This window comes from Oncorhynchus gorbuscha, linkage group LG07 (assembly GCF_021184085.1).
Source record: "Oncorhynchus gorbuscha isolate QuinsamMale2020 ecotype Even-year linkage group LG07, OgorEven_v1.0, whole genome shotgun sequence".
Lineage (NCBI taxonomy): Eukaryota > Metazoa > Chordata > Actinopteri > Salmoniformes > Salmonidae > Oncorhynchus > Oncorhynchus gorbuscha.
In genome coordinates this window covers 67450189-67462279 of record NC_060179.1, presented here as the reverse complement: position 1 = coordinate 67462279, position 12091 = coordinate 67450189, and the positions used below count along the sequence as shown (strand labels likewise).

Here is a 12091-nt window from a genome sequence, read left to right as displayed (position 1 = left end):
ACTGTGCCCTTAATTGCCTACTGTCTGTAAGCTGTTAGTGTCTTAACAACTATTCCACAGGTGCATGTTCATTAACTGTTTATGGTTCATTGAACAAGCATGGGAAACAGTGTTTAAAACCATTACAATGAAGATCTGTGAAGTTATTTGGAGTTATGAATTATCTTTGAAAAACAGGGTCCTGAAAAAGGTCCGTTTCTTTTTTTGCTGAGTTTAGATTCAACATCCTCACAATGAAATGTGGAAACATTATTGATTCAACCAGTCTTTGTTGAGGGGGTGGGGCATCAGATCTCTCATGTTTATCATAGAAATAATGTAGCCAGCTACATTTCCTAAAGTTTTACTTGAAGTTTATCTTGCATTTTAACTTCCTCCCAGAGAAAAACTACACGGAAGAAAGTACATCAGAGCAGTGGTGGACTGATTGGATTTGCAAAAAGTCAATGTAACATGCGGACCAGACCGTGCATGTTGATTTTGTCCACCCACACCAGACGCGATCAGAACACGCAGGTTTAAATATCAAAACAAACTCTGAATCAACTATATTAACTTGGGAACAGGTCAAAAAGCATTTTAAAAATGTATGGCAATTTAGCTAGCTAGTTTGCTGTTGCTAGCTAATCTGTCCTAGGATATAAACATTAGGTTGTTATTTTACCTGAAATGTACAAGGTCCTCTACTCCAAAAATTAATCCACAGATAAAAGGGGAAAAGTTTGTTTCTAGTAATGTAATCTCTCCTCCTTCAGGCTTCTTCTTCTTTGGACTTTACATTGTGGTTGGCAACCAACTTTAAGGTGCATTACCACTACCAACTGGACTGGAGTGTGGACCTCACCTTTCAATCACCCACGTGGGTATATGCTCCTTAAAACCAATGAGGAGATGCCACGTGGGATTATTTTTTTTAACAATGAGGAAATGGGAGAGACGGGACTGGCAGCGCATCAAGCATCACACATAGAACCAAGTTCTATTTTAGTGCCTGGTTACGCAGACTCTCATTGACGCACACCATCAGTGTGGGTGAAATGATTGAATAACATGTATGTGTACATTTATTTTGCAACACTCGCGCATGCGACGCTAGCGGTGCGGTCAACATGTTAGGGCATTTAGCCTTTATTTACCAACTTTTAACCAAAATCCAATGACATGTTGCATTTCTTTCTTGATTTCACATTGGATAATGTTAGTTGACAACTCAATGAAATATAAATCAAAACTAGATGTTGAACTGAAAAAAATACCATACTTTTTCATTTGTAAGCTAATTTACTTATGTGTGGCTGATAGCCAAATAGTGTTGCACTTTTGTAGTCATCTGATGAAAACCATGCTATTTTCTACCAAATGTGTTGCATGAATTTATTTTGTGTGAAGAGAAACTATAGTTGCACGCCCCCTGATAACTCTATTGAAGCAAACAAACACAAACATTGACTTTCAATATAAAATGCAGGTGAAATGGTTAAAATCCTGATTTTTTTTTTGATAGGTCAGAATTTTGAAAATGCAGATTATTAACATCTAATGCGCCCCTGCCGTTTTCTCCACGGAAACGCGAAAAGTAGTAATATATATATATATAGTTGTTTAAGGGGGGTCTCCTATCCTAAACTCACCCTTTTCCCAGGCATCAAGATAATTGGTCTGATAAACAATGTTTATGCACCCATAGAACTGAAAACTATGAGGGGGAAAGACCACGCATCAAGTCATGTTTTACCTGGTGACCTACAGTCTTTCAGCATTCATTACTTTAATTTCTAAACAATGTGATCAGCCTAAACATTGGGTGAATAACGACAATAACTACAAATGTACGAGTATTGGTTATTTTGGCCTAAAGTGCTGATAACTAGTCTACAATACTTTCCCCCACTAATATAAAAACATTGAAAGGGATGTGGTCTTGAAGGTAATATGACCAGGTGCTTTTTTCTGTCTATATTTCAGGAAAATCGAAACACAATTTCTCATAATTCTAAAGGGCATTTAGACAGCCATAGCCCTTTGAATATGGAGGAGACATGGGGAAAGTAAACAGAAAGCGAGGATTGACGTACCAGAGGCATTTACAACAACCACACCAGCACATGCAGCAGTTGTTGGGCCTTGGATGGCCAGGCGCCTGGGGAGGTCCTTCAATGTGTGGCTGCTGCCGTTTTCTCATATCAACTCCGCTTAAACTTCGGGGCTGTGGACGAAATCCAAACACATTGGTTAAGGACTATGCCATCTTCCTCATAGATGTATGAATATCACAACATTGAGAGAACACGAACCAGGTGAATTTCATACAGAAATCAATACAGATGTGAAAAGGTATTTTTGCACTGGTTGTTTTCTAAATTTGCCCCTATTATCTTTGCCACTCATTCATGCGGTCAACTTTTTATAATTTCAACAAAATAATATTTTAAAAAAAAGGTATTGCGTGTGTGTGGCAATCACAGTCAAACCATGTCAACAATGAAGGACCACTTTGGAAACAAGAAATGTAATTATTACTTTCAAGTGATATCCTCTGGGTCCACATTGTACATTTTGTTGTATATGTCTGTTACCCAAAATAAATTAAATTCAACAATATTGATATTCAAACTCAGAGGCCAACGTAGAACATTTTCAGCTGCACAAGTCCAGAGTGAAAGAGAGAAAGATAGAGGACAAGGATGGAGAGAAAAATAGATAGAATGATAGAAAGAGGTGGTGAAAGAATGAGACAGAGGATTCCCTCCTGGAGCTGGCCTTGCTTGGCACCGTGACAAATCTGCTCTGCTGTGTGAGCAAGAAATTGGTACACACACAAACCGTACACCACAGACTGTACACACAGACCGTACACAGCCATGAGCAGAAGATGCTCAGTCTGTGCTACATTATGGGTCTGCTGTGAGTGCCTAAATAGATACCAAAATAAAAAACATGCATTACAAACAGCATAACAATTTACCCCTCAAAAAACAGATATGTACAGTTGAAGTCGGAAGTTTACATAGACCTTCGCCAAATACATTTAAACTCAGTTTTTCACAATTCCTGACATATAATCCTTGTAAAAATTCCCTGTCTTAGGATCACCACTTTATTGTAAGAATGTGAAAATGTCAGAATAATAGCAGAGATAAGGATTTATTTCAGCTTTTATTTCTTTCATCACATTCCCAATGGGTCAGAAGTTTACATTCTACCAAATACTAATTGAGTGTATCGCCTTTAAATTGTTTAACTTGGGTCAAACATTTTGGGTAGCCTTTCACAAGCTTCCCACAATAAGTTGGGTGAATTTTGGCCAATTCCTTCTGACAGAGCTGGTGTAACTGAGTCAGGTTTGTAGGCCTCCTTGCTCGCACACACTTTTTAATTTTTGACCACAAATGTTCTATAGGACTGAGGTCAGGGCTTTGTGATGGCCACTACAATACCTTGACTTTGTTGTCCTTAAGCCATTTTGCCACAACTTTGGAAGTATGCTTGGGGTCATTGTCCAATTGGAAGACCCATTTACAACCAATCTTTAACTTCCTGACTGATGTCTTGAGATGTTGCTTCAATATATCCACATAATTTTCCTACATCATGATGCCATCTATTCTGTGAAGTGCACCAGTCCCTCCTGCAGCAAAGTACCCCCACAACAGGATGCTGCCACCCCCGTGCTTCACGGTTGGGATGGTGTCCTTCGGCTTGCAAGCCCCCCCCTTTATCCTCCAAATATAACAATGGTCGTTATGGCCAAACAATTCTACTTTTGTTTAATCAGACCAGAGGACATTTCTCCAAAAAGCACGATCTTTATCCCCATGTGCAGTTGCAAACCATAGTCTGGCTTTTTTTATGGTGGTTTAGGAGCAGTGGCTTCTTCCTTGCTGAGTGGCCTTTCAGGTTATGTCGATATAGGACTCGTTTAACTGTGGTTATAGATACTTTTATAACCGTTTCCCCCAGCATCTTCACAAGGCCCTTTGCTGTTATTCTGGGATTTATTTGCACTTTTCGCACCAAAGTACGTTCATCTCTAGGAGATAGAACGCGTCTCCTTTCTGAGCAGTATGACGGCTGCGTGGTCCCATGGTGTTCATAATTGCGTACTATTGTTTGCACAGATGAACGTGGTACCTTCAGGTGTTTGGAAATTGCTCCCAAGGATGAACCAGACTTGTGGAGGTCTACAATTATTTTTCTGAGGTCTTGGCTGATTCCTTTTGATTTTCCCATGTCAAGCAAAGAGGCACTGAGTTTGACGGTAAGGCTTGAAATACATCAACAGGTACACCTCCGATTGACTCAAATGATGTCAATTAGCCTATCAGAATCTTCTAAAGCCATGACATAATTTTCTGGAATTTTCCAAGCTGTTTAAAGGCACAGTCAACTTAGCATACGTAAACGTCTGACCCACTGCAATTGTGATACAGTGAATTATAAGTGAAATAATCTGTCTATAAACAATTGTTGGAAAAATTACTTGTCATGCACAAAGTAGATGTCCTAACTGACTTGCCAAAACTATACTTTGTCAACAAGAAATTTGTGTAGTGGTTGAAAAACAAGTTTTAATGACTATGTAAACTTCCTACTTCAACTGTAAATCATTGTAACTACATCCAGGTGCAAAGGCATGTGACCGAGCAAAGAAACACATTATGTTTGTCCCCAATAACGAGGAGCACAAACCAAGGGCCTGTCTATAGCGTACTAGGCCTACATGTGTGAAGGGGAGTAAACAAGTGGACATAAGCTAGCCTAAAGGTTGCAGTGCAATAGCTGTGTGCAATACCACCATTGTGAAACCCAACAAAAGTAGGATACAAAGGCATTAACCTACTTTAGGCAGTGGACACTGACATATGGGCAAATCTTTCTTGAGTGAATGAACACTCCAGTACAATCAAGCCTATTCGATCAATCAATAAAAATATGATAGCCAGTTATAATTGTAATGGCTTAGCAGATAATGAGAAAAGACGATCAGCATTTACCTGACTAAAAGAGAAGGAATAGAATATCTATTGTTTACAGGGAACTCAATCAACAATTTTAGATGAAGTTGTGTGGGAAAAGGACTGGGGGGGAATATATTTCTCCTATGTGCAAAGAAATTCAAAAAGGGGTGAGGATATGAATTAACATTAATTTTGATCAGAATGTGCAAATTGTCCAAACAAGGTAGATTTTAAATATGTTATTGGACCATAAACAGCTTTGGCTCACTAACCTATACGGTTCAAATAATGATGATCCACGCTTCTTTGAAAATATATATAATAATTGATCAACCCTACAAGCAATACAAGACTATTATTATGGTGGGAGATTATAATACAGTTTTAAATACCTCTATGGACCATAAAGGATATCACCTTCATCCACTTAAGGAAATCCCGAATGTCATGGATATATTGGAACAAGTGGACATATGAAGGCTTAAATATCCCGACCTAGTAAGATATACATGGTGGAGGCTCAATCAAGCTAGTCGACTTTACTACTTTCTTATGTCATTCTCTCTGGCACCAAAAGTTTAAAAAGTGTTGATAGGGGACAGAATGCGGTCGGACAATCAGATAATTGGCATATACATTACTCTTACAGCATCTCCACATGGGGGCGAGGATATTGGAAATTTAATCAAAGCCTTTTGGATAACTTGTTTTTAACTTGGACAGAATAATTTATAACGGACCTTTTACGACATAACAGATCCCCTTACTGTACGGGACTCTTTTAAATGTGCCTTTAGAGGTCATGCAATTCAGGACTCATCTCTAAAACAAAAGCAATTTAGGTCAAGAGAGTCCATTTTAACAAAGGAAACTGTACAGATGCTGGGATGCTGGCCTTCTAGGCAGAGTTCCTCTGTCCAGTGTCTGTGTTCTTTTGCCCATCTTAATCTTTTATTTTTATTGGCCAGTCTGAGATATGGCTTTTTCTTTGCAACTCTGCCAAGAAGGCCAGCATCCTGGAGTCGCCTCTTCACTGTAGATGTCGAGACTGGTGTTTTGTGGGTACTATTTAATGAAGCTGCCAGTTGAGGACTTGTAAGGTGTCCGTTTCTCAAACTAGACACTCTAATGTACTTGTCCTCTTGCTTAGTTGTACACTGGGGCCTCCCACTCCTCTTTCTATTCTGGTTAGAGACCGTTTGCGCTGTTCTGTGAAGGGAGTAGTACCTAGCATTGTACCAGATCTTCACATTCTTGGCTATTTCTCAGAACAAGAATAGTTGATGAGTTTCAGAAGAAAGTGTCTTGTTTCTGGCCATTTTGAGCCTGTAATCGAACCCACAAATGCTGATGCTTAAGATACTCAACTAGTCCAAAGTAGGCCAGTTTTATTGCTTCTTTAATCAGAACACAGTTTTCAGCTGTGCTAACATAAATGCAAAAGGGTATTCTAATGATCAATTAGCCTTTTAAAAGAAACTTGGATTAGCTAACACAACATGCCATTGGAACAAAGGAGTGATGGTTGCTGATAAATGGGCCTCTGTAGATATTCCATTAAAAATTAAATCAGCCTTTTACAGCTAACAGTCATTTACAACATTAACAAAGTCTACACTGTATTTCTGACCAATTTGATGTTATTTTAATGGACAAAAAAATATGCTTTTCTTTCAAAAGCTAGGAAATTTCTAAGTGACCTCAAACTTTTGAACAGTAGTGTATATATAATATACGTATATGCATATGTATGTACAGAAGCAGTCAAAAGTTTGAACACTAATTTTCTTTATTTTTTTACTATTTTCAACATTGTCGAATAATAGTGAAGACATCAAAACTATGAAATAACACATATGGAATCATCGGGGCGGCAGGTAGCTTAGTGGTTAGAGCGTTTGACTAGTAAACGAAAGGTTGCAAAATCAAATCCCCGAGCTGACAAGGTAAAAATCTGTCGTTCTGCCCCTGAACAAGGCAGTTAACCCACTGTTACTAGGCCATCATTAAAAATATAGAATTTGTTCTTAACTGACTTGCCTAGTTAAATAAAGGTAAAATAAATACAAAAATAAAAATGTAGTATGCAAAAAAAGTGTTAAACAAAGCAAAATGTATTTTATATTTGAGATTCTTTAAAGTAGCCATCCATTGCCTTGATGTTGCCTCGATGACAGCTTTGCATTCTCTCAACCAGCTTCATGAGGTAGTCACCTGAAATGCATTTCAATTAAGAGGTGTGCCTTGTTAAAAATGTATTTGTGAAATGTATTTCCTTCTTAACGTGTTTGAGCCAATCAGTTGTGTAGTGACAAGGTATGGGTGGTATATAGAAGATAGCCCTATTTGGTATAATACCAAGTCCATACTTTGGCAAGAAAATATCAAATAAGCAAAAGAAAACAGCAATCCATCATTACTTTAAAGCAAGGTTAGTCAATGCGGAAAATTTCAAGAACTTTTAAAGTTTCTTCAAGTGCAGTCGCAAAAACCATCAAGTGCTATGATGAAACTGGCTCTCATGAGAACCGACACAGGAAAGGAAGACCCAGAGTTACCTTTGCTGCAGAGGATAAGTTCATTAGAGTTACCAGACTCATAAATTGCAGCCCAAATAAATGCTTCACTGAGTTAAAGTAACAGACATCTCAACATCAACTGTTCAGTGGAGACTGTGTCAATCAGGCCTTCATGCTTGAACTGCTGCAAAGAAACCACTACTAAAGGACACCAATAAGACGGAGACTTGCTTGGGCCAAGAAACACAAGCAATGGACATTAAACCGGTGGAAATCTGACCTTTGGTCTGATGAGTCCGAATTTGAGATTTTATGTTCCAACCGCCGTGTCTTTGTGAGACGCAGAGTAGGTGAACGGATGATCTCCGCATGTGTGGTTCCCAACGTGAAGCATGGAGGAGGGGGTGTGATGGTGCTTTGCTGGTGACACTGTCAGTGATTTATTTAGAATTTAAGGCACACTTAACCAGCATGGCAACCCCAGCATTCTGCAGAGATACGCCATACCACCTGGTTTGCACTTCGTGGGACTATCATTTGTTTTTCAAAAGGACAATGACACAAAACACACCTCCAGGCTGTGTAAGGGCTATTTGATCAAGAAGGAGAGTGATGAAGTGCTGCATCAGATGACCTGGCCTCCTCAATCACCTGACCTCAACCCAATTGAGATGGTTTGGGATGAGTTGGACTTGAGTGAGGAAAAGCAATCCAGGTGAAGCTGGTTGAGAAAATGCCAACAGTGTGCAAAGCTGTCATCAAGGCAAAGGGTGGCTACTTTGATTTGTTTAACATTTGGTTGGTTACTACATGATTGCGTTACTTCATCGTTTTGATGTGTTCACCATTATTCTACAATGTAGAAAATAGTAAAGATAAAGAAAAACCCTTGAATGAGTAGGTGTGTCCAAACTTTTGACTGGTACAGTATATATTTTTTATTTTACCAAAAAATATATGGGGAATTGGAAATGAGGACAATTACATTGATGGGAGCTACAATCTATCTACCCTCCCCCCCAAAAAAACAAATTGCCTACTGGGAACATCCCTAGGAAATAAGAGGCGCAATTTTTAAAATATGTGCTAACATTGGATTCTTTCTGGTAATTATTTCAGAGAATGGTTACTATCACCACGAATAATAACATCCTGGTAATGAATGGTACAATAATGCTTGTTTCAATCAATCCCAAAGAACAGATCATTATTAATATAATTATAATAATTATGACAGGTTAATAAATACCATTCTGCACAATCCTGGTGTGGAACTGTAGATGGTACATGTTGGCTAACATTAAAAAAACAAATGTCTTCTCTGCTCTCATTTGATCTCTCCTGTGGTTCTACTTCATTTCACTACTTTTAAACTTTGCTCTTGAATCCCAAAACTATTAAATAAAGGATCGTCTTACCTGCAAAGTCATCATTCAACTTTTGCTCCGTATTTATGGACACTAAAAATGAACAGTGAGAATCTCTCTCTCTGTGGCCTTCACTTTGACATCCATGATAGGGATCATATATGGACCAATAAACCAAACATGCAAATCCTGAGTTGGCCACTTGAGCAGCCATCAGTTATTCACCTTCCACTGGTGGAAAACATGCACATTGATGCAAAATACAGTGACAAACTCCTTTGTTCCAGCTGGGGACACATCCAAGCCACTGAAAAGAAATGCAAATAAAGGTTCCCTCCATGTGGAAAGACAAATATAGGCTTAGCCAAAGAACCTAATTTTCATTCTGCATCTCCATCATTTTGGCTAGGATTCATTTCTTATTTTAATTCTATTGTCGAACTGCAGTGAGAAGAACTGTTATTCTATTAGCCATTTGGGAAATGTACTGTCCTTTGATCTTGCTGTGGCACAAAATACAGCAGAGGCACACATCATTTTGTTCAATGGCAAATATGACTCTCTTTAAATGTAAGGCTAATTTATTCAATACTAACAGCTCATGGTCCTAGCCGTTCTAAAGCAGCAGCCAGTGATGCAGAGCAAGGGTTACGGCCCACTGCACAAGAGGATCCTCCTCTGCCTGCCACTCTCCAGTCTCCACCCAGAGAGATGTCATGCACTACCAAGACTGGTAGTACCAAGACTGGTAGTGCCAAGACTGGTAGTGCATGACAAAAAAAGCCTTAAATTAGATCTGCTACATTTATGCTGTAAGGTGTCTGGCTAGACTGCAAACTCTCCTTCCAGACCCACATCAAACATCTCCAATCGAAAATCAAATCAAGAGTCGGCTTTCTATTCCGCAACAAAGCCTCCTTCACTCACGCTGCCAAGCTTACCCTAGTTAAACTGACTATCCTACCGATCCTCGACTTCGGCGATGTCATCTACAAAATGGCTTCCAACACTCTACTCAGCAAACTGGATGCAGTCTATCACAGTGCCATCCGTTTTGTCACTAAAGCACCTTATACCACCCACCACTGCGACTTGTATGCTCTAGTCGGCTGGCCTTCACTACATATCCGTCGCCAGACCCACTGGCTCCAGGTCATCTACAAATCCATGCTAGGTAAAGCTCCACCTTATCTCAGTTCACTGGTCACGATGGCAACACCCATCCGTAGCACGCGCTCCAGCAGGTGTATCTCACTGATCATCCCTAAAGCCAACACATCATTTGGCCGCCTTTCGTTCCAGTACTCTGCTGCCTGTGACTGGAACGAATTGCAAAAATCGCTGAAGTTGGAGACTTTTATCTCCCTCACCAACTTCAAACATCAGCTATCCGAGCAGCTAACCGATCGCTGCAGCTGTACATAGTCTATAGGAAAATAGCCCACCCATTTTCACCTACCTCATTCCCATACTGTTTTTTATACTGTTTTTATTTATTTATTTTTCTGCTCTTTTGCACACCAATATCTCTACCTGTACATGACCTGATCATTTATCACTCCAGTGCTAATCTGCAAAACTGTATTATTCGCCTACCTCCTCATGCCTTTTGCACACATTGTATATAGACTGCCAATTTTTTTTCTACTGTGTTATTGACTTGTTAATTGTTTATTCCATGTGTAACTCTGTGTTGTCTGTTCACACTGCTATGCTTTATCTTGGCCAGGTCGCAGTTGCAAATGAGAACTTGTTCTCAACTAGCCTACCTGGTTAAATAAAGGTGAAAAAAAAAAAAAAAAAAAACTGTCAGAATAAATTAGTCTATGTCTGTCTGATGTGTACAGCTGAAGAGAATTCAGAGAATTCAAATACTGTAAAACTTAAATCAAATCAAAGTTTATTTGTCACGTGCACCGAATACATCAGGTGTAGACCTTACAGTGAAATGCTTACTTACAGGCTCTAACCAATAGTGCAAAAAAGGTATTAAACGCCTCGTCTGAAATTGCCACCTGTCCCTATAAATAGCCTGGAAACGGTACACATTTCAGCAAATTAACAAACGTTTCAAATAAACTCATGGTCTAAATTCATTGTTTAAGAGGTTCACATGTATTACTGTAGAAAAGGCCCATGGAGTTGGTGGAATAATCCTTTAATTCATTGCCACTTACTTAACTGGGCCAGGGGCGCTTTAATGGTGGAAATGGTGGGGAGTAGACCCCTAGAAAACCTACCGATCGACCTCTAGTCAAAGTGGTGAATAATTATTCTGTCAAGGAAAAGTTGCTTATATATTTTTTTAGAGACAGACTAAGACAAAAGAAACGTGACACAGTGTGTAAATGATCACACATGAGTGCAGGAAATGAGGAAATGTATTAAAATGCTGGAAGTGAATGCTGGAATTAAACAATGAAATACGCAAATTAGAAACAATGAACTATGCAAATTAGCAAACGCTGTGTGCATTAAGGAAAGAGACACCTGGCTCAAATACAGTGCCTTCAGAAAGTATTCACACCCAAAGACGTTTTCCACATTTTGTTGTGTTACAGCCTGAATTTAAATTTGATTAAATGTAGATTTCTTTGTCACTGGCCTAAACCCAACACCACATAATGTCAAAGTAGAATTATGTTTTTCAAAATTCTTACAAATTAATTTTTTAAAAAAGAAACGCTGAAATGTCTTGAGTCAAGTAAGTATTCAACTCCTTTGTTATGGCAAGTTTAAATAAGTCCAGGAATAAATCTGTGCTTAACAAGTCGCATAATAAATTGCATGGACTCACTCTGTGTGCAATAACAGTGTTTAACATGGTTTTTGAATGACTACCAGTTAATGTTCTGTAGCTGCCGAGTTACAGATTTGTCTGAACTCTACTTGAAAATCAATGGCAAGACCTGAAAATGGTTGTCAAGCAATGATTTGACAGAGCTTGATGAATTTTTAAAAGGATAATGGGCAAATGTTGCACAATCCAGGTATGGAAAGCTCTTTCAGACTTACAGCTGTAATCGCTGCTTCTACAAAGTATTGACTCAGGGGTGTGAATACTTATGTAAATTACATATTTCTGTATTTCAATACATTTGTTACAATTTCTAAAATCATGTTTCCACTTTGTCATTGTGGAGTATTGTGTATAGATGGGTAAGAAAAAAATTATATTTAATCCATTTTGAATTAAATGGAAGATGGAAGTCGAAATGTGGAATAAGTCAAGGGGTATCAATACTTT

The 12091-nt window shown here is 38.7% G+C and overlaps 1 protein-coding gene across 3 annotated transcripts in view; it reads right to left on the bottom strand.

Annotated features, from left to right (window-relative positions):
• The window catches only part of rgs17 (regulator of G protein signaling 17), a 39363-nt gene that overhangs the window by 16332 nt on the left and 10940 nt on the right, over positions 1-12091 (bottom strand). For 2 of the 3 annotated variants that reach the window (XM_046355302.1, XM_046355303.1), the window contains exon 3: positions 2076-2206. In XM_046355302.1, the coding sequence (XP_046211258.1) occupies positions 2076-2206 (131 nt within the window). Of the gene's footprint in view, positions 1-2075; positions 2207-8895; positions 8964-12091 lie in introns of those variants that run through there. The other variant, XM_046355301.1, reaches the window with a different exon arrangement.